Source organism: Blennius ocellaris (assembly GCF_963422515.1).
Source record: "Blennius ocellaris genome assembly, chromosome: 4".
NCBI lineage: Eukaryota > Metazoa > Chordata > Actinopteri > Blenniiformes > Blenniidae > Blennius > Blennius ocellaris.
The window spans coordinates 11,207,515-11,230,184 of record NC_137653.1 but is presented as its reverse complement, the minus strand read 5'-3'; the positions used below and the strand labels follow the sequence as shown (position 1 = coordinate 11,230,184).

The window sequence follows — 22,670 nt, the reverse complement described above, 5'->3', positions numbered from 1 at the left end:
AGGAGCACAATGCCCACACTGTCAAGAGGAATTTACCTCCAGAAACAACCGAAACGTCAACAGCAGCAATGTCAGAGGGATTTCATCAAGGGTCAATTGCTTTTCTAAATCCAACAAGAACTTAAATCCCACTGTAATGTTTTGTTGTGAGGAGATTTGGGCATGATGGATAAAAAAAACAACAAAACAAAAAAAAAACACACATATATATATATATATATATATATATACACCGGTATATATATATATATATCAAACAAACACAGAAACTGTGCAGGGAAACAGAGGACGACTTTGCATCTGAGATTCAATAAACGCATGTACCTTCCCTCAGCAAATAAATGCTGTTCTTTGTGAAGCAGAGTTTTATGAGGGGATTGCTGGGCCATTCCTTACCATGATGAACCACTCCTTTTAGTCCCTGGATAATAGGGTCCACAGCTGGGTTGTCTTTTTGTCCAAGCTGTAGGAAATGTCAAGAGACAAAGGATTACGAAAGGGATTACACGACTAGTATAATCTTCTAAAAATAATACCAAAAGACGATCGACATGAACAAATCAAAGGGGAAAAGGTGCATCTTTATAATACAATATAATCCAGCAGAACCTAATACCATCCATCAATGTTGTGGCATAAGTCATGTTGGTGTGCAGGGATAGGATTGTGTTGTGAGACGTTGAAAACAGATTTTGCGTTCTATTTATTCCCAAGGCAAGAGTGCATGACAATTTCTGAACTTGACTAGTATTTTATTATAATTGTTTGAAAAGTCAGTAAATGTCATATTATGACAACAATTCTCATAAAAAAAAAAAAAGCATTGCTTTTGGAAACGTTTCAATAAAGTAGCCCCTCATAACCACAATAAAAACAAACCCTAGTTTGGATAATTGGATCACTGCTCTACTTGTAATTGGCCTTTTCCCCCACAGATTAGATCGGAGGTGTCAAATTAATTTGAGCTCAGGGTCACACAAAACACAGTTTACTCTTCAAGTAGTCAGACTACAAAAAAGAACACCTCTGAATAATAACGACGCACAAATTGTGCCATAGTTTAAGTATAAAGAGCTACATTCAGCATTTTTGGACTGGATATTCATACTGAATATGAACAAATTCTGTTCTTAAAGTCATGTTCTTACTCCCCGTCAGTACTGTTACATGCACAGCTTAATCAAGCCGCAATCAAGATGTGGATGATGTTGATGACTTGATGCTTATAAAATGTGCTTCCAAATTAACATGCTCTTCTACATGTAATGGATGCATGGAAAATGGCAGTTACACCAGCAATGTTTCAGAACATTTCCTTAATTTATTTTTTTACTCCTACCCTGTAGCAGCTGACTTTTTGTGAAACAATAATTATTTACAGTGCTGTACTTTATCATGGAGCAGTATTTTATGAAATGTATATTGCTCATATCTAGTCCATGAAGAGATGGAGCCATTAACTAAGGAGCCAAGCATCTTCCAAGACCCATGACCAAGCCCAGTTGACCAAATTCAACCTGTTTTGACAAAAATACCAGACTTGGGATTAAAAGACGACCCAATCATGGACTTGCTAGAGTTTTAATGTTGACAATATGGATTTAAGGTTATCCAAGGCTTTTCAAAAATGAAATCTATCAGACAACTATTTACATATTTACAGTGGCATCTGCTGTTAGTGCTTAGTTTTGGAATGCAGCATGTGAAATTAAAGTTTGTTTGGTAACAGACTGTAGTGAGTCGCCACGCTGTGAGGAGAGATAGCTTTGCAAACAGCAGCAGCGATGCGTGAGCACAACAGCAGCAGTACGGTAATTCATAGAAGGCATCCATCTCCACACTAAGTGTTTGAACAGTTACACACTTTATGTATTTCGGGATTTGTGTTTGAGTATATTCAATAAAAAACTAAATATAGGACACGGCATCAAAGTCATTAGTACAACTTTAATTTGAATCTGTTTACGAGAGGATTTAAAGCAACGTGTGAGAAGATGTTCAAGCAGTCAGAAAGTTCCTACATACTATTTTAAGCAACAATTGCCTAAACTGACACTTTATCACTGTGGCACTCGATTGCTTTGGACCTAACAATTATAAGACAGTTAACTTAGTTGGTTTATATAAAGTCAATATAAACTACGAGGACGGAGCACTAACCTTTTCATCTCCATGTGGCTTTAAATTTCTGTTTAATCTATATTTAAATATTTTTTTCCTTTGATTTTCTATCTCATCATTTTACTTTCTTACATCTTATTTCATCTTTCAATATATGGCAGTTATTCAGCATTGCTGTGTATTTTTGACAGTACTGAGAAGCTCCAAGTACAAATATGCCTCATCCTCTGTGACTGGGTGGCCATGCAAGGGACCACCGTGAAGACGGATGTACTGTATTTCAGAATAAAGCTCTATTTCGCAGTTTTCTTGAAGTTTAATATTTTCTCGGCATCATAAACAATATAGAAGTTATAGTGATAGGAAGTACGCATGCCAAATCCATTTGGCATTAACATGATAGGACTATAAAGGTATTTGTAATTAAGTGTTCTCGCCCTCAATTTTTCAAAATGACTCAGTACAACTTATAAACACGTTTTTCATTCATGTCTTGTTCTCACTTGTTTTGTCTTATGATCTCTGTGCTTTGAATTGCAACAACCCACTGGGAAAGTTTTAAATAAATAAAGTTTGATTGATCACATATATCAAAGAAACTCCAAAGCGGTTTTGGATTTATTTCCAGTATTTCAATATCCTTTCTTTTTTAGGTTACGGACGCCAGTCAAAGGGATTGTGTAAAGTCTCCTGAGGACTAACACCAGTGACAGAGCTCTCCTTCCTCTGTTCAGCCTACCGGTAATTGTTTGGAGTGACTTAGAACTGGTAATACTGTTTAGCTGTGCATTTTACAATACTCCCAATGTCCTACTTAAGAGACAAGACTGGACAAAACGGTGTTGGGATGCAGGGACCAATCTTCCCATGCTCAACATTAATTCAGGTCAGTCAGAGGAGAATAACTGTGTGGAACTGAATGCTGAATGTGGATAATATGCACACCTTAGAGGCCATTAATAGGCCTTTGGGGAACACAGGAGGAGCTCTCCTCATTGATTAGAAATGGTAAATCTGAGCCAATGTGTGTGTGCTCGCTTAAAAAAAAAAACTCCCACTGTAAACTGCTATTCAGCGGATTGCATATGGTGGTGCTAATTGCAGTAAGCAATAGGGTTGTCAGGACCCAGCGGAGGCATTTAGGTCCTTGTACACACATGGTCCATCACCGTCTGAGAGTAGACCTACATTACAAACACCTGTGTCCCCATTCCAGCCCGGCTCTGCCTGAGAACTGACCCTTGCCCAAATGCTATTTAGCTGAATGTTGGCATGCATTGATCACCTGTCATCTATTGCAAAAGTATCGCCAATAGAAATGAGAGTAACACTGAGAGAAACATTCTGAAAACTGCTGCTCACCATTTGTAAATCTCTGAGGTGTTTTTACACTTAACAGAAATTAGGAGCATTCTTGCCCATTAAGAGCTTATGTGTTTAGATCTTCAGGGTACAATTTGTTGTGTCTGAGTAAGCAATCTGCCACAGAACACAAGAAAAACAACCAGCAACCAGGTGAAGTCAAAATATCTTAAGAGCTTACAGTGTGGGAGCAAAGCATCATTCCTTACAAGTATTCATCATTTACTGACCCCCCCGAAAAGAAATAAACAAAAAACAAAACTCCTTGTGTCGGTACAAATTCCATTTAAAATGTTCCCCTGCACTCGCCACAAGTTCACACTGGCCTTTTTTCTGTCCTACTGTCAGCTTCTTTTTTTCCCTTTCTATTTATTCACATCTCTTCAGGCTCATAAACCATTTCTGACAGTTGGCAGTAAGCACCTTTTATGGAGACAGTCATTCTATACTCCTGTGAAAAAATATATTTCCCATCAATACCACCTGCACGCAGATGTATTACAATGCCACTTTCCTCAAGAGCAGAGTAAATCTTCACGCGGCAACCAACTTGTCGATATGGGGGGGGGGGGTTTGAGGTTGGGGTTGCACAATCAGCGTGTTTTCACATTTGTGAATTTATCAAACTGTACGTTCAGAATCTGATCTAATCTGTCAGTGTGTGTTGCATTAAATACCCAAAATGAGGCATGAAATTAACATGTGTGCATTTTAATATTTTATAACGACATTACGTAAAGGAACTGATTGAACAATGAGCTCATACAGATACTTGTCTTAAAAAAAGCGCTTGCTCACAAGTGGTTACATGCGATGACAAAGGTGATCATCGTCACGAAGATGACACAAACAAGTCTTTCAGTCAGTATTAGTCTTTAAAGCATCGGTTGCGTTTATACTCCGTCTCACAAAATATTCCCACACAAACTTTACAACATTCAGTTTTATCATATTCTGGAGGTCACGTTGGTTTGTTAAATCAACATACAAGTTGGAAATGTGACGATGTAACCTTGAAGTCAACTATTGATATCTGGTTTGTTTTTCACTGAATGTCAGCTTTGTACTTCTGCTGATTGCTGTTAGATAAAGAAAATCATAAAAGTGGCACTTGATGCGAAGATCCTTTGGTGAAAAAAAAAAAAATGTGTAACATCAACTTTTGAATCCGAGAGTTTCATCTCCATTTCAAAACCTTTGAGAAAAAAAACCCAAACAAACCCATAGACGTTTTTGTTGGAGGAAGAAACTGAAATACTACTGAATAAAACTGAAATGTATATTTTGGAAAATACGACATCCGTGCTTAAACAATTGTTTAGTTTTTCCAATAACTTCTCCTATGATGGCATTCCATGTCACAACAAACCAGCCAGCAGCCCAGGTTTTGTACTGTATTACTGGATGTTTTTTTTGTTTGTTTTTTTCCAGATGTGTTTGGACGTTTATTCCTGTGCGATACTTTACCTCAAAGAAAACGGCCATGGCAGCGATGATGCGTCTTTCCTTGATGGCAGCACTGAGGCTGTCAAAGTCATCTGAATTATAAAGGTAGATCTGCATCTAGGATGGGAAACAGAGCATAAACAGTTTGAGGAGTGGACAAGGCGAGCAAACTGTTCTGCCATCAATCACTTGGACACTGTGCTGAGGAGCTGATGAAAAGCTGTTCGGAGGGGCATAAAAGAAGGTGTATTTATCACTCTTATAAATCTCCTATAATCTGTGTCATTCCTTTTTGTGCGCTGCCACTCCTGGAGGATGCTCAAGAAATACAGCATCCTCAAGGCGAGCGTCCTCACAGACGCAGTCACGAACCAAGAGGAAGAACTGGTGAATCTCCCCCCCTCAACCCTCCGCTGACATCTAACAGAATGGTGCGCTTCTAATCATCGCTCCCAATTACCTTAAATCACCCACAACACAGCTTCTGATTTGACAACAAAGCGCAGGATGTGTGGGTATAACGTCAAAAATGCCAGCATATACCTGTCGTGTCTGGTTGCCAATAAGAAAAGATTCTCATTTCTTTCATTTCAAAGCAGACATATTATGGTAGGGCTGATCAAAATCAGTAAATTAGTCTAAAAGCAGCAATTGGAGCTGCCCATCATCTCACTGTCAAGCCTCTTTAAATTGAATAATCCTTTCATGTCAGTGAACCGAGTTAATTGGCAATAAGAAAAAGGTCCTGGATGTTGATTTAATTAAAGGGTGGAGACCTTTTTTTCCCCTCCTTTTTTCAAAGAAACCACCCGGCCCCATTCGGTGTGCTGACAACACATGCAAAAAGTAAATAAGTGTATAAATACAGACGGATGCTCAAACGCGAAACCACAGGCATGAACCAGGTACAAAATGACTCAATCCAGATAAGTCAAGTTAATCAGTTTCCTTCAGAGCTCCTTTAACTGCAGCCTTTAATGGAACTAATTTGTTGTCTGAGAACTCAGCAAGAAAGAGGGCTGGCCATTCATCACCCTTCAGATGTTATTAACTACATTACCCAATTAAGCTGCCCCCCTTAGGCTTCATTTACTCACTGGAATGAGCTCATGCGACCTGCTTCTGTTAATGGCACACTTTGGAAAACCTGATTTTAAATTATATTAGGCATTACATTGTGATTGGTGAAAAAATAAAAAAAACAAATATGAATGATGCCTCATATTGTTTACTGGTTGTTTTGAAGATCTGACATAAAACCTGCTTGTTATCCTGACAGTCATCCACAACCACAGATATTGTGGAAAGTTGTTGACACAAAGGAGCACGGGCAGGTGGTCTGACCAAGCTACAAGCTGTCTGTAAGGCAAATTGAGGATCTTGCAACATTTCTTGAGCCTTAGTTAAGTCTAAATTCAGCATATACCAGTTATGTTTTTTCCCTCAATTCTCCGGCACAAAGTGAGAGCGAATACAAAGCACTGAAAGCTGCTCTGCATTCCCAAGTTCCACTTAAGCGCAAACAGGTGAAAAACAAAGTCATGTTTGGCATGATTTCCCAAGACAGCAAGCTATCAAGGCAACACAAGATGACTACAAGACATAAGTTTGTGTGAGCAGATATTTTATCACAGCTACATAAATCCATTTCTCCTTTTTTTTTTTTTTTGAGGTATATCGTTCCTTTTATGCAGCTGAATTACACAAAATCATCACTTTATCATTTCACTTACACTGCTACAAAAGAGCAAAGCACCCTGATTTTCTACAAGAATAAAGTATCACACTTTCTACTGCAGGCGTTAGTGAACTGAAAAAAAAAAAAAAAAACCCTAACTAGCACGTTACAGATGAGACACAACATCAGACAAAGGATGATTTAGAGTCAATAGCAATGCATGGTCTTTTCACATGAGCTCAACAAAACACCGAACATCTACACCAACACACTTTTCACACTGACCCATTATTGACCTGAACCGATTGGATGTTTACAGTGTAGCAGCATTACAGAGCTGCCTATTGTTCTATAACATCTTATAAAAAAAAACACATTTGATGCATCTTGACCATGTATCATTGCTGCGGTTATGGCTGTTGCAAGGCGGGTGCAATAAATACACTGTTTCATTTGCTTTCATGGCAAGAGCTACTTTGCAGACAAAATACAAGCGAATGATCCAAACATCTTCACCAAAGGTGATTTCTGGATTCAGATACTGATGCAGACAGATGCAGTAAGCCTGGCAGGTTGTCAAAAATACGCAGGGAAAGACTTACATTTTGTAATGTTTGAGTGAGTTATGTCCGTTTGTATTTGTGTTTTATTAGATTTTTTTTTTTTTAAACATGCATTTTGTATTTTGTTTTCATTTTTACTATGTTTATTTTTTTTTGAGTGTTTAAACAATTCCCATCGGTTAGTACAGAAGTATCTTGATGGGCTTGAGCTCATTTACTATTTTTATTAGATACATTTTCAATCTGTAAAACTTTCTAACGAGGGAAACGTGTCAGTCTTTTTGTGTACACGCCCCCAAACATTTCATACATTGAGACTTCTCGAGTCCATTGCGCATATCCTTCCAAGGTGTGATTTGTAATCCATGTATAATTAATCTCACCTTGGCGACATCCTAATAAATTATTAGGAATGATCTCTCCATGATGCCCCGGGGGAGAAAATAATCCAGAGTTTCATTTTTCATTACACTGTTTGAGCGAACAGGTGGTCCATCTATCGATTTCCCCACTTCACTCCCATGAAAAAGACCATGGTTAGATTAATGTCAAGCTTGGGAGCCACAGGCCAAACAGCCCGTTGGGTTTCTCTCTTTCCTCATACAATCATTTTACAAAGCCAGATCTTACTCCATTACACAGCTCATTGAAATTAAATATGTCTTTTCAACGTTTTACTGATATGTATACTATATTTGTGTCTCGGCAGGTGGAATAAAAATAATTCCTCCCACTGTAGGCGTAAACATTTTATGTAGGATGTTCTATGCAACTCAGCGCTGAATGTGACTCATTCAGTGTGGAAGGATAATTAGGCAGCAGATTGGAAAATGGTCTCTGTTTAGCAGAGACAAATAAGCCCCAGAGCTCAGCCTCCAAGGTCAGGCTACTCAAGCCTTAAAAAACAAAACATATACACAAAAACAAAAGCCGGTCTGGACTACTGAAGTTCACCGGGTGCACCTTGCACAAACATTTACACACAACATGCAGAGTTGTGCTGCAGACGCTGTGTCAAATTCGATATAATCCGAAATACATCAAATTGTGCCAAGTCATAAATATGAAAAATGAAAATGGCACGTCTTACAGGATGGAGCAGTCAAATGGCTAAAGGCTATATCCTACACAAGCATATTCCCCTTCAACCATTCATCATCTGATTTCACTCTTTTACCTTCTGGTTCACAGTGTGAAATAATTCATCATGTTTGATGTATGCAGGCTGACTTATTGATAACACAGAATAATTTCTGAAAAGCAGGCCTCCCACTCTGTGCTGCACCATGTGCATATATGGTTAACAGGAAGTACCTTGTGATCAAATGTGGAAGAAATTCTCTTTATGTACTTCCGGTGGGAAATGCAACTGTTAACTGTGCACTTTTATGTGACTGCTTTATTACCATGTGTGGCTTTTGTTGGGCCTGATTTCCCCTCAGGTTTTTAATAAACTGAGGGTCAGGTCAGTCCTGTCTGGGCTGCACATTTTCCACCCGCTTGCACAAGAGAATGAATGACAAACTAGTTGTGTGTCGCATCAGAATAATTAATTATTGACTGTAGCTACATCAAACCTAAAAATTTCTACCATCAGTTATGCCCTTTTCTTTCCCGTGAACTTTTTTTTGTTTCCATCATTTCCAGCGTCCCTGGTCGAAGTTCGTGCTGACATGAGTGCAAATCATTTCCAACAGTCATACTCACTTTTGCTTAATAACAGGATGAACTACGTTACACTCTATGTTGCACTCTTCCCACATATGCCCCCCCCGGTCAGTCTATTATGTAAAAAGTCTCCATTAGGCATGCCAGCTTTTGATTCAACGTCCTTTGACAAAGGAGTCAATGCAACAGCTTTTGCCTCACATGCACATGCAAAGCTACACATCTATACCTCACATCTATATATTGTATAACTGGAGGGCATAATTTTCTTGTTCTCTCAGCTTTTTTTTCTCAACAGCTGTCCAAATTGGCCGTTAAAGTGAATTCCGCCGTCGTATTTAGAGGCGCACCATCAAAGGAGCCATATGCACAACAGCTTTATAATGGCTGTATATAATCGGCTGCCCTTTAACACTACACTGAGCACAAAATGATGTGGCAAAAATAAATCTAATTACTTAGCCATTCAGCATCAAAAGCCATGCCTGCAGTGAGGGCTCTAAAGAGGAGGGCCAAGAAACAAACACAGGAGGACTCTTGCTGCATGTTTGGAGATAGGACGCAGAGGCAGACCAACAGCTACTCCCCGTTTCCATACACTATTCATTTTAAACCAATTATTAACAATTTGACATTAGGAGGAAGGGGAGGTCCAAACCATTTCTTTTTCTATAACTACACTAATGTAAAAAGTAAGCTACATCCACAAATTCAATTTAGATAATGAATAGGAAAATGGAATCATAAATGATAAAAAATTGAAAAGCACTAATAACTCATTCCTTGCACAGCGTAGAAAGGCCGTGCTTTCTGCTTTAATCCATGAGCCAGAATAAATAATACAGGCGGATTGCAGACTTCATACCCTTTACATCTCTGTAACAAGAGTTGAGGTGAAGATTTTTGTAGCTTTCCTTTTATTGCTCACAGTCTGTTCTCTCTTCTTTCAGTCGGTTCGATAATGCGGCTTGAATGCTTTTTATAAGACCGTCGCCGCCTGGAAGATTCCAACGTCTTTGAAAATCCGCAGTCCTTGCTTTGAGACAAAAGCCTTCCTTCGCTTTAAATTTGTCTCCAATAAGACAAACCGAGACAGCCACATATTACGTCATCCAGGCTATTCTCTCAGTAATTTCCGAACGAGCTTGTTTGGAGGTAAATTAACTTGGATGTGGAAAAAAAAAAAACCGGTAGGGTTCTCCTTTAAAAGTGCTTTCAGCGTCAGACTGAAAGTGCTGCAGAAGTTGGGCTGTGCACACAAACATGAAAATGGACTTAAAGCTCTTGTGTTGCACACCGCGTACTTCAGCTTTTTAAACTGTTTTGCTGGTGTACATTTGACCTGGATAATCAACGTGAGTGAGGATACTCCCAATTTTAGCTTAATTCATCTCAGTTCAGTTGAATATTTTACACAGTTCTGGTGTTTTATTGAACAGGGTTCTCAGCAAAAAAAGATATTTCGTTAATAAATAAAAAAAAAAAAGGAAAAAAAGAAATGGAGTTATGCTTTTAACCATCTTCTCCTGTGCTTCTTTCTGGGGTCAAGTAGAGTTTATTTTTTGTCATTAGTATCAATTACTCTGACTTCTATGGCCAAACGGCTTGATAGCTTCATGACAGACTCACTGACGGGAATTTCTTGTGCCATTAGAAAGCTAAAAAAGAGATATTTCAAGATTGATTACTTGAATATTGGTTGTGCGCTTTAGCCTTGACTAGTTTGCTGTAATACACACTAGCTCAACCCCATTACTACTTCAAAGCATGTGAATCATTCTTTCAATATTTAGCGCAGCAGAAAAGTCGAACTAAATCCTTCAAACTTTGATTGATTATTATTGTCAGATGCCGCGTTACCAGTCACACTGGCATGGAAGCTCATCTTGGGATGAATTTATTAAAAATCATAAAGACACCAGAAACCTTTTTTTTTTTTTGAGACGGATGCTATTTTGCCAAATGTAAACCATGTTTGGCCACAGTACATAGCCAATTGGTCCGATATATATTCGGACCGACTCAATTTTAACACAATGCAAGTTATTTCTAAAAACTAGACAAAGGAAAGTTGACATCACGCGGGAAATATTTTTACTAAAATAAATAATCACGGTTTAAAATTATATTCTTCCATATTGACAGTGAGTGGTCAACAAATTTAACCAGAGTAGCTGAAGAATATAAAAATGAGTGAAAGGTTTGTGGTATTTACACTGTTTTCGGGTATACTGTATATCCTGATTCAGTTTCGTGTGATTCATGCTCTATTTATTTCTTCTTTTTTTTTTTTTAACAAACAAATAAAAAAACAAAAACAGAGCCACTCTAGGCCCAGCAACTGCATGGCCATGTAGAAATTTTCACCCCCATATTTATGAGATGGTCTGTTGCTGAGAACGTGGCCGAGCCCTTAGGCTGCCTGTGCAACATTCAATTGGTGTCAGACACACAAGCAACCTTCTGCGATAACAGCCAGGTGTGATGAATTGAATATTCAACTTCAGTTTCTTCTCATCGAAACATTTCTACCTGAAGAGTGTACTTCAGAAGCGTTTATCCTTATAGCTGAAGACTATAATTGAAGAAGTTCTTTTTGGGTAGATGATAGTTTGGGTGAAAACACGAGGACTTTCAAACAACAGTATATTTCTTCATTTCCCATCTGGCAACACTGAGCTTGTATCGTCATTTGAAATGTGCAGGGAAATGTTTAAAACTGAAGCTTAAAAATGCCAATATAATACTGGAATTGTGCACAAGCTGTGTGACACTGTTGAATTTCCAAGTGCCCTCAACCCCCTTTAAAAACAAATGGTTCCTATTACAGTGTTTAGGGCCTAAATTAAAAGTCATGCCATTCCTATGAATCAAATAGTTTACAAGGGATTGTGGTCTATCTAAACACTTCATGAACAATTCAACACGACTTTCAGGAACCTGCACATTTGTCAAATTGTATGTTAGCAACAGGGACATTTTACCTCCACAGGAAACTTTCTGCCATTTACGCTGTGCTCAGAGCCCGCTGATCCATTACTCTGGCCCCAGTGAAACTCCATCTTCTCAGCCTTAAAGCGTCCTGGCAGTCCAGCACCTCTCACAAAGTAGTCATCCTTCAGAAGGACAGCAACTGGAGACAGAAGGGAAAAAAAAAAAAAAAAGCACGATGTCAAATAAAGAAGGAAACTGATTTAAAGAAAGCAAACTGAGTTAGTTAATCAAGGAAAGTCTACAGAAACTCAGGTCTGAAATGTGGCTGCTCATTATTTGTTCATTTATCATTAGAACACAACTAATTTCATATTCTTGTATCTAACCTTAACCCATATTCTATAATGTCAATATTGTCACTGACAAGGTGATTCACAAATCTCTATAAATATAAATCAGTCATATTTCCTTATATATTTTCTTTAAATTCTCAAGTTAAGCAACCCTAGACTAACTTCTAAAGCGAACTATTTGTGCTCTTCTGTATTTTCTGTCATATACAGAGCATTTCATTGCAAGCTGTTCACATAGTATATGGCTCAAGTTTGAAGAAATATTGAGATTGAGGCCATCTTGTATGACGCCTGGTATGGACCCAGTTTGCACAGTGTAATGTCAGATCCTCACAAGGGTCTTCACCAGGTCAGCTGCAGCCAACAGTGCAATTAGGCTGGTGTCAAATTACAAGCTCTTGATGCAGCATGGAGGCAAGTTTAGTGCTGCTAAAAGAGAGGAAATCTGAAAGCTGGCCAACAAGAGCAACAACAACAAAAAGGGAGAAAGGTCAGAAGCAAAAATGGGTTCTAAGACGGGCTACTGTATCGTAGGATTAAAATCTGGAAAAAGCAAAGTCTGTCTGTCTTATTAATACCAATGATGTGGCTTTCGTAAAGAGCAAAAACAAGTTTCCAGTGTCTCCGACAGTCAATTGGTTGGATTTTGAAAAGCTACATAGTGAACTGGTTCTGTCAAAGCAGTCTTTCTTCAATCTTTTCCAGGAGATAATAACATCCATCCACTTTGTGATCGTCTTCCACATGCTGGCATTCCACAAGCCTGTAAAGTGGTTGTTGCTGCTGTTGCTGCTTCTGCAGAATACAAGGCTTAATGGCATGCAAGATTGTGACCAATTTCTGCATCTGTCAGAGTTGAACATTTTTCTGGGGTGGAGCGTGAGGCCACCATTACTCTCCATGTACATGTTGTAAAGGAGCTTACAGTATTCACTGACACCTATGCAAACATTGAAATATAATCTCAAAACCATGATTACAATACATTATGTGTAAATACACATTTGAAGAGTTTTTGTGTATTTTTTACATACATTTTCACTGATTACAAAAAAAGTATGTGTGCTAATGCAAGGAAACTTTTCAGACCCTTAGGCTGTGAAATTTCATGGAGCTTGCCCTAATGTGTCCACCATTATGAATTTCTCCTGGAAATTAAGACGGTTTTACTTCCAAGAGGCTCGCCTCTGAATATTGATGCTCTCTGTTTTTATCTCACATTCACACTAAATTTGAATTTTGAGAATTTTATAATGATTTTGCTGGTTTAGTGGAATGGCAGCTTTCCCTGGGAGCCTGCTGCTTCTGTTAGGATTTTAATCGGGCTGTAGTTGCGTTCCCAGACACATTTAATGCAGATTTCTTTCTCCAATTATCTCTGAACTGCATAACAGCTTTCAGAAATCCAGAAAAATTAAGCAGTATGAAAACAGCTTCTCTGTGTGAGCAATGTTATATCCATAACCTAAACTATGCAGTCCGTCAACTTAAAAATCCCACATTCAAATGACTGAATGCAGTGATAAACGATTTGTGTTTAAAGAGGGCTGACTTTTATCAAAAGCCATAATCCTGCATCATTGAATGAAAAAAAGAAAAGGTGCAAACAATAGAGACACGTGAGATTTGGGGTATTTTTACAGTCCATAGTGAGAAATGCCATGCCACTCCTTGTGGCACATTGGCTTAAATCTCGACCTTGGGGAGGTTAGTGACGACTGCAGAAGGAAACTCATACAGTGTAAAACAAATATAAAAAATCTACGGTGCAAGTTGCAATGACTTGCTGTGAACCATGCAGCGGGAGCAGCCAAAACACTATCATCAATAATGATGAAGACCGTGTGTTGAAGGGCATTTCTACATTTGAAAAATGGGAAATGGGGCTCCCACTCTGCCTACAGCTGAGCTACAGCCAAACATCACATCCTATAGTGCATCGTGTAATCCTCCCCCTCAAGTCAAAGACATCACTGCTCTTATTAGGTCTTCTTGAGCCAGCAGCAATTTGGATTCACCTAAAAAGGCCTGTCTGCTTGTTGATGCACTCAGCAGTCTTCTTTCAGGGTAAGTTTAAGCTGTGTTCATCTGCCGTGACATTTGAAACACCACGACAAGGCTGATAAATATCCCTCTGCCATGGTTATATGCTAATGCATCCTCAACCCTTTACCACATCTACATTTGACATCATTAGCCAGATTAGGCCTCGTGGCTCTGTCGGCTGATCCCTCCCGTTACCAGAGGATTTAGCCAGCTTGCGAATAGGGACGGCCCACTTGTAATCATATCACAAAGCAAACGAAGGAGGAGGAGTGTGTGAGTAAACAAGCACAGATTGTCAGTAAACAGATAACAAGATGAACAAGTTGTCCAAAGAGAATAAATAAAAACAAAGAAAGTCAAACAGAATGCAAGCTGATGGACAGGAGAGACAAAACGGAGTGCAACATTTGGAGAAAAGGGAAGATGAGAGAAGATCTGAAGAAAGGAGAACCTCCCTGGATGAGGGATGAGCTGAGCCACTGTCAGCAGGCAAGAAAGAATCCGCCAACAGTATTAATGTTCCTGTGCTGGGCTACTTAAGAATGAAGGCCCAAAGCAGGAAGGAGGAGACACAATGCAGGAGATATCAAGATCGAAAACATCAGGTCAAAGTGAAAATCAGCCTGTGAGGGGTAAATAACCCAGTAATAATTGTGCATTGCAAAACATTTACAGAGATGGCAATAAATCCCTGTTACTGCTGTTGTTGAAACAGTGTAATCCTGCATGCAACACAAGAAAAGCCACAAAACGGGGATGCTGGCTGGCCTTGGGAGTTTCATTAGAAATGCTGCCCTGGGTGTGTCTGAACCCTCCAACAGCAGAGGAGGAATTAGAAGCTAAGCCAAAAAGACCTTGAAATCACAGCCTGTGAAAGAAGGGGAGTGAGGGTGAAAGTAAATCCTTGATCAGTGCAAATGTCTCTGGGGCCGTCCGATTCCCAATGAATTTGGTGGAGGGTTGTTTGAAATTTCGCTGAGAAATGTTTTGTTGAGGAATGCCGCTTGAATGGTAGCCAATCAGCCGGATCGCAAAGCGGGTCAAGGCACAGGGGGACGTCATGAAATCAATCGCAATGAACTTTAAGATCTATTCTCACTGTTCTTAATTACAACATTGACTTTTAAATAGGGTGAGGGACATTAAAGGCCCTCTGTGGAGGATGTGAACAATCTGACTTTAGCGACCTCTGACATAAAAACATTGACAGAAATTGGTTAAAGTTCACGTTGTTGATATCTAAACACTACATGTGAAAATGTGGAAGGACTCACTCAGGCCCCGTTTACACGACAATGATTACAAGTGTATCCGCAAAACTTTCTTCACTTTTTTGGGGGTACGTTTACATGGCACCAGTGTGTGGATGCACTGTATCCGCAAAGTTTTTAATCCGGCTCCCAAGGTGGAATGTTTTTTTCACGGCCGCTATTCGCTCCTGCAGAGACTGCCAGAGGCTACAAAGCCCGTTACTGCGCCTGCGCATCTCTCCCCCTCCCTTCCTCTTCCATCCCTTGTAAACAAACATGGCGACCCGGAGTGGTATTAGTCACGGTCGGTATTCAAGCTTTATCGTCCATATCAGTAGTTTTATAGTTGAGACTCACCCCCGATAGCATCAGATGCATCATCAGTCCATACGGACGTTGGATGCTCTCCATTTTCTTCACTGCACACCTCTGTGTGTTCCATTACAAAATCAAGCAACACCTTCCTCGCGTGGCCCGGCATACTAACTACATCGTTGTCTCTGTGTCCGTTGCTGCAGTGTAAACACACTCCCCTTTTTTTTTACGGATTAGGTGTTGTCACATGAAACGTTGTCGTGTAAATATGGCCTCAGATCAGTCGACACTAACGTGCTGATTCGCCTATTCTTTAATTGTGCTTTTGGCAGAGTGAAAGCTTATTGTTTGACTGTCAGGTCTGCAACTTAACTGCTGTCAGTCTTTCATAGTAATTTTCATAGTAACTATCTCCTGTGGCAAAGCTTTAAAAATCTGTTGCAGGTTTGCAACTTGCCACCAAACAGTGGAAATGACAAGGTAAGGCAAATCACACAACAATTTCAGGCTGAGGACAAAACATTTTTAAATGCCCAGAATTACCAATGGGATTAGCAACTTTAAACTTCAGAAATATATATGCTGAATTGTATATATTAGAGGAATAAGTAATCTAGGCTGCTAAGTACAACACTATAAGAATTCCAACTAAGCTGATGGAAAATAAAGGATATTTAGTGTTTAAAGCCATAATTGTTCTTGAAGGTCACGTAATAGGCAGAGGAACATAACAGCCACAGCTTTGAATGTAACACGGTGACAGCCAATGGTCTTGGATGCTCTTTGTTGTTCGATAGAAAACTTGGATACGAATGAAAAACAAGACACAGGAAAGAAAGACAAAATATCAACGACTGAAGAGCAAAACAAAACACAGGAACCGAAGGCCAGAAATCGTTTGCATCCAAAAGTTCTTTGAAAACACTTTTCTAAGATCATGAAGGATACGTTTTGTTATAAAATGCTGCCTACTCCCGAGAAGAAGAAAAAGGCTGATAATGCTGTGACAAGGTCAATTAAAGTTCATGCACTGATTCTCACCCTGTCCTCAGTGTTGTAAAGATGTTGCAGCCACGAGAACAAACTCATCATACTTTTCAAAATATGTGTATAAGGTTGCTTCATGGATTTCTCATTTGTTTATACTTTCTAATACGTTTTTTTCCCCCCCAGTATATTTCAACTATTGGATATTTTCAAGCTAAAATCTACAAAAGCAACAATAAACTTAAAAGGACTCCCTGTTTAGGACAAACTCATATAAAATAAAAATCACAATGTGGCGAGTTGAGTTTGCTGAATATTAAATCAACCTCTTCTAAGTGGCCATTGTGTTGTAATATTTTGTGGTAATGTAGTTCCATTTCCCCTGATTTCTACAACGCTCTGCAATTCAAAATTCCCTCTGTACTCTATGTGCACAAAATTACAGCCGGTCGTGTTAGTTCCATCTTTGTAAATAAGCAGCCCGCAGCGTTGCTCAGCTGTGGCAGCGGCCTTGGTTGTCATGGAGGCTAACAACTCTCATTATGATCAAACGCAAAAGATGACACTACTCCCAGAGAGAAACAGTGCCAAAAGCAAAGAGATCAGTTAAGGTCATGGTTTTCACACCAACAGTCCACATGAAAAAAAAAGTTGATGCCAATGGTTTGAATTAGCAGCTAATGGAGTGAGCTTCTGTAAACAAAGCTGCACACATAAAGGCAGCTGGGAGAAGGGAAGGGCTACATAGACCACAACAACAAAGGAAAATCCCTGATAAGAATCCCCCCCCCAAAAAATCTGAAATACACGTGATAGACTGAAAACTACGACTTCATGAAGGTGCTACATGTGCAATTCAAATTACCCAAAATCAATTAAATAGGAATGCTTACAATTTCTGTTTTTAATTGCACAGTGCCTTTATTAGCCCCATGAGCAAGTTTTTTTTCTTCTTCCCATATTTATCATTTTTCTATTCATTTTTTTCTATTATTCTTTTTAATAACCTTGGTATTTTATTTAGTACTCCTACAACTCTTCATTGATGATTATCTAATTCATTCACTACTGTATCATAATTAATATTATAGTAGCAGGGGTAGCAGTAATAGTCATTGCAGTAGGAGTAGTAGCTGTGCCAATAGCTGTAGTAACAACATAAAACTACAACCGTTATTATTACAACAACAACCTGCAGTCATGATACTCAAAGTAGTAACAGTAGTAGTGGTCACAATAGTAATATTAGTTGTGTATTAGTAGTCGTTGCGGTAATAGTAGCTGTAGGATGTAGCAGGACTATATCCCAATCCATTTGTTGTCCTGATTGGTTGATTCCCCATATTTTTTCCCCAACCTGATGCTGACATCTTCTTGGTATTTGACCAGTATTTTTTTTTCTATTGTAAACAAAATGACAACCTCATTCCCTGCTTATTGCTCAATTGTTTATCATCTCCAAGGTGGCCTCATTGACATCTTTTGCTGTAGGAAATCCCTGAAACGCTGTCCGATTCAACTGAAAAGTGTGCGGCAAGGCTCAGTCGATACGTGAGGGAAATATTGGAGGTTTCAGACGTGTTTAGTGAAACTAATAGTGGCCATTCCTGGTGTTTCAATTACCGGTAATTTGCTGTACAGCTCGGTTCAGTGGTGTCCAAAACATGTTGTCGAGATGGAAGGACATACAAAAATGATTTCCACTTTGATGACATTTTAGCTGCTGTGTTGGAAATGCGGCTAAGGTTGGGATTGTTACAGGGTTGTTTTTATCCCAAATGACATAAAATGATATCAGCTGAGATGATGGCCGATCAATCAGAACACAATGAAATCATCCCCAATCCAATACTACCAATCTGATTAGGACATTGCTGTAATATTAGTTGTATTTGCATTTAATGTGAAGATTCACATATGTGTACGCACCAAATGTATATTACTTTCCCATGTCAATGAAATAATTATTGTGGACGAGGGAACCAACTGTTTATACAAGGAGGGAACTAACGGTTTATAGATTTGCTTGACCACGTGGGATGTTTGCTTTCTGGTTAATTGAGTAAATCAAATATCTGAAAAAAAGTAGAGAGCTTCATCACAGTGATACATAAATCCTGCAAATCCAATACTGGCACAATTCCTGATGATTCTTTCCCGTACTGGATAATTGCAGCGGTGCCTGCAAATGTCTGATATAACTAGAGGGAAAATGTATTAAAGCTGCAGTTATCTCAAGCTGCATTGTATCATCATGTTGTTATAATGAATGCCACTTTTCATTGTGGCAAGACTTGAAAATAATATCGACTGAAAGTTGTTAGCAGGCCAATGAGTTTAACTTTGAAGTTTTGTCATCATTGTTGTGTTATAATTGGGCTATTTAGTATCAACAAAAGAAATCCTGCATTGCAAACCTGTCTTTCCAGTGTTTTTCATGGTTGTCTGGTTGGAGGACTCCATGTTGAACTTGTCAAACACCAGCTCCTGGTACTCTTCTGAAACCAGAGCTTGTTCGTCTGCAATATCCACAGGTGATTGGTTGTTCGCAGCACATTCTAGGAATAAGGCTGCCCAGCCCCGAGGTCCATGGCTTCCTGTAGAAACAGAAGACAAAAGATGAAGGCCAACACAGAGATATTGTCTTTATCCAAACACGGCAGCTCGAACATTCACGGGGATGTACCGACAATTTCACTGCTGAGGTTTTAATAGTTGTGGCAAACAAGTGCAATGCCCTCTAAATCCCCTCACAGCTGGGAAAACATGCTCACAAAATAAATTCATCATCACAGTACGAGCAGTTCCACTCTTAATTGTCCATGCAGGATACAAATATCAACATGAGGCGTATTCCCTCACAGTTACAGCGACTCAAAAAAGGGCCAAAACAGAGATTAACATGCATTACCTCCTACTATGTTTCAAAAACAAAAAATACAACAAACAGACTTTTCAAGAGAAAATACTCCACATAGAAATGTATTTGCAATGGGTGCTGCACACCCACTTCCCCAAGAATCTTCATCCACTGTCTGCTCTTTTAATCCCCTATCCCCTACAGTGGCGCTCCTACAAAGGAATAATCCACAACCGACAGGGGTCCCCTTGATCTCTTCCCGGGTACAATTGGCCAATGCAACAACAAAAGCCAAAGGATCAGGGGAACAAGGAAGCATGCATGGATTTTAACTTTTCTGGGTTAACACAATATTCATGATCCTATTCCCTACAGATATAGGGCAACTTTGCTACTGGCTCATGAAAAAGATATGAGAAGTTCCCTTTGCGAAAACACCCTGGATCAAGGGTAGCTTAATGTCTTGCTATAACACCTTGCAGCCATAGACACTACTCAAGTCACTCACAAAAGACACAGCAATTCAGCATTGTTTTTCCTGAATATTCAATATATAACCACTTCATCCAGAAAACAACCATTAAAATATGTCAAGCATAAACACAGAAAGTGTTTTCTCAATATTTACAATATATCTGACGCCGGCACTATACATTGTAGAACCTTTGGAAAAGTCAGAAACTTTGAAAATTAAGATGCGATGTCTGCTAAAACCACCTGTAAGATTTCAGGCTTAAGAGGTCTGAATCACATGCGAAGGCTAAATGGATCTGAGCTGCATTAGCAAGCAGGATTAAACCCGTCAGTCATGACTGGAGACGTACTGATACGTCTTTAGCAGTACAACCCCAATATTTAATGCACTCACATAGAACCTATTATGAGTCAAACACTAATAGTATAACACAAGTGAAAGCCACTCGTCAATCATAAGATCCAGAAGGTAGATTTATAAAAAATTAAGTAAATGTTTACCATTTATAAAGTGTTAAAGCATAAGACTTTTATTGAAAGTTTTAGATAGAAAAAATATGAATACACCCAGTAGCTTGCTCGTTTCTATCCATTTCAAGACCATTAACAAGAAAGTAATAACTGTTGTATTCAAAGAGAAATCATTTGAAATGCACAAAACTTGACTCAAAAGAGAGAAAGCTTGATGAGTTAAACATTTTTGATACCAACAATGAAATAGATTCAAATGGAACAGCCTTGCTACCAAGATATTAAAAGCCCTCTAGGTTTCAGCGAGCGAAAGAATGGAAAATACAAACAACAAGCAAGTTTAATAGAAGCCACTACAGCTGGGGTTGTCGACCTTTTAGAGATGGAGCTCTACTTCAAGAGAATGTAGTGATACAAACAGCTATTAGTTGCAAACTTTGTGAATAATTGCAGTGTGCGATTCATCCTAATGATAACGAGAAGCGTGTTTTTGTCTGCTCTCTATTAGAGGGTTGCCACAGTAAATTGTTTTTGCTTGCAGTGTGGACTTTGTAGGTTTTTACACAGGATGTCCTTCAATCTACAAAAAGGCTTCCAAATCCGGTCAACTTCAACATTTTACCAGGTGACACCTCCCACCCCCACCCCCATTAGGATCCTTAACATATGATATTCAGAGCCACAATGACCAGTCTGCATTGTGCTTTCAACCAGTCACAAGTCTGCTCATCTAACCTCTCACTACAGTGGCTAATGTGAAAAGACCTCAACAGAAATTCACCACAGGAGGAAACAGATGTTAAATGAAGAAACAGACAAAAATAACTTTCATAAATACATTTGATTTTATAATGATTCGAATTATTTATGTGCAGCTTTGTAAAAAATTCCATTGGAAAACAGGTTGCGGACACATTTCAAAAAGCCAATAACTCACCATATCAAGACATGTTTGTGCTGGGTAGTATTTTTAGAACATGCCCTGAGCGATACACACAAAATCCCTGCAGGCTCCCAAGTGCCCATAGGCAGCACACTAGCTACCCCTGAGATACAGCCTTCATGACCAAAACTACAACTCAAACCAAAACGGGGGCCAACAGCATCACTGCCATGCTGCTTTGCTTTTTTGTTATGTCCTTTTTCGTTTAAAAGCTAAATATCTGGCGCTCAATCCAGACATTCCACCACCAGTAGCCTTCAATTGAGGTCAAGAAGGGCTACTGTCCTGCATGTTTTAGACGTTTCCCCTCTTGACTGACCCTCTTGACTTCACAGTGTGCAATATACATATGTATGGCCAAAGACTGAATTAATAGCAATAAATCATGTTTCGAAGCACTGTGCATCCATGCCCTGCATGTCAACATATTTGACCAATCAAATGAAGCCTTTCTGCACAAGCTGCTTTCCACATGCATCGATGCAAGTGTCTGGGGTCACAAATTGTTCAGGGAAAATACAACCGTCCTGATAATTTTAAATTAGGGGCAAGAGTAAGAGCACTGAGCTCATTAATAACAATGGAACTGTATTTATTGCAAATGTTTACGATTGTAATACATGCAGGTCGGAGTCAGGAGAGACCTCTACAGCGTGAAAGTGCTGCCAGAACAGTTATTGATTGAATAACGCTGCTCTGAGGGACACATTTTGTGTTTTCACAAGCTTCATAAACACATCGGTCGCTCTGTACTCTTGAAATGGAGGATAAACGTAGTCAAATCTACTTGAGTGCAATCTGCAAGTCTAACAATGTCTATTCTCTAAACCCCTGTTTGGCCACACGTGTCCAAGTCGATCACCAACACAGGGTGAAGGGCAGGGGGAACCATTGACAGGTTCCCATTCATTACAGGACCAACAGCTCATGGCTCGACACAGGAAAATAATAAAATCCCCCTTAAAAGTTTGGAAAATCCCTGACAAATTAGGACTATGATGCCTTTCGTGAGTGTCCCATCCTCCCTGGCATGACTTAGGTGATAGTGTGTTATTAAGTCATGTTATAACGCCATGTTATCTTTGTAGCAAATGTATTTATTTAAAAACATATATTTTGTGCCCAAAATGTCTGCATCCATAGCCCATCTCAGTCAAGCTCGTGGCACTTCTGAGACAAACAAAAGCATGTCACTTTAC

At 39.2% G+C, this 22,670-nt stretch overlaps 1 protein-coding gene across 1 annotated transcript in view; it reads right to left on the bottom strand.

Moving 5' to 3' along the window:
• LOC308129321 (receptor-type tyrosine-protein phosphatase gamma-like) overlaps nt 1–22,670 on the bottom strand; it is a 109,730-nt gene that overhangs the window by 33,128 nt on the left and 53,932 nt on the right. Inside the window, exons 3-6 of the mRNA XM_080495236.1 lie at nt 19,141–19,320; nt 11,823–11,971; nt 4,951–5,046; nt 397–463 (exon numbers count right to left, since the gene is read on the bottom strand). Of these exons, the coding sequence (XP_080351362.1) occupies nt 397–463; nt 4,951–5,046; nt 11,823–11,971; nt 19,141–19,320 (492 nt within the window). The remainder of the gene's footprint in view (nt 1–396; nt 464–4,950; nt 5,047–11,822; nt 11,972–19,140; nt 19,321–22,670) is intronic.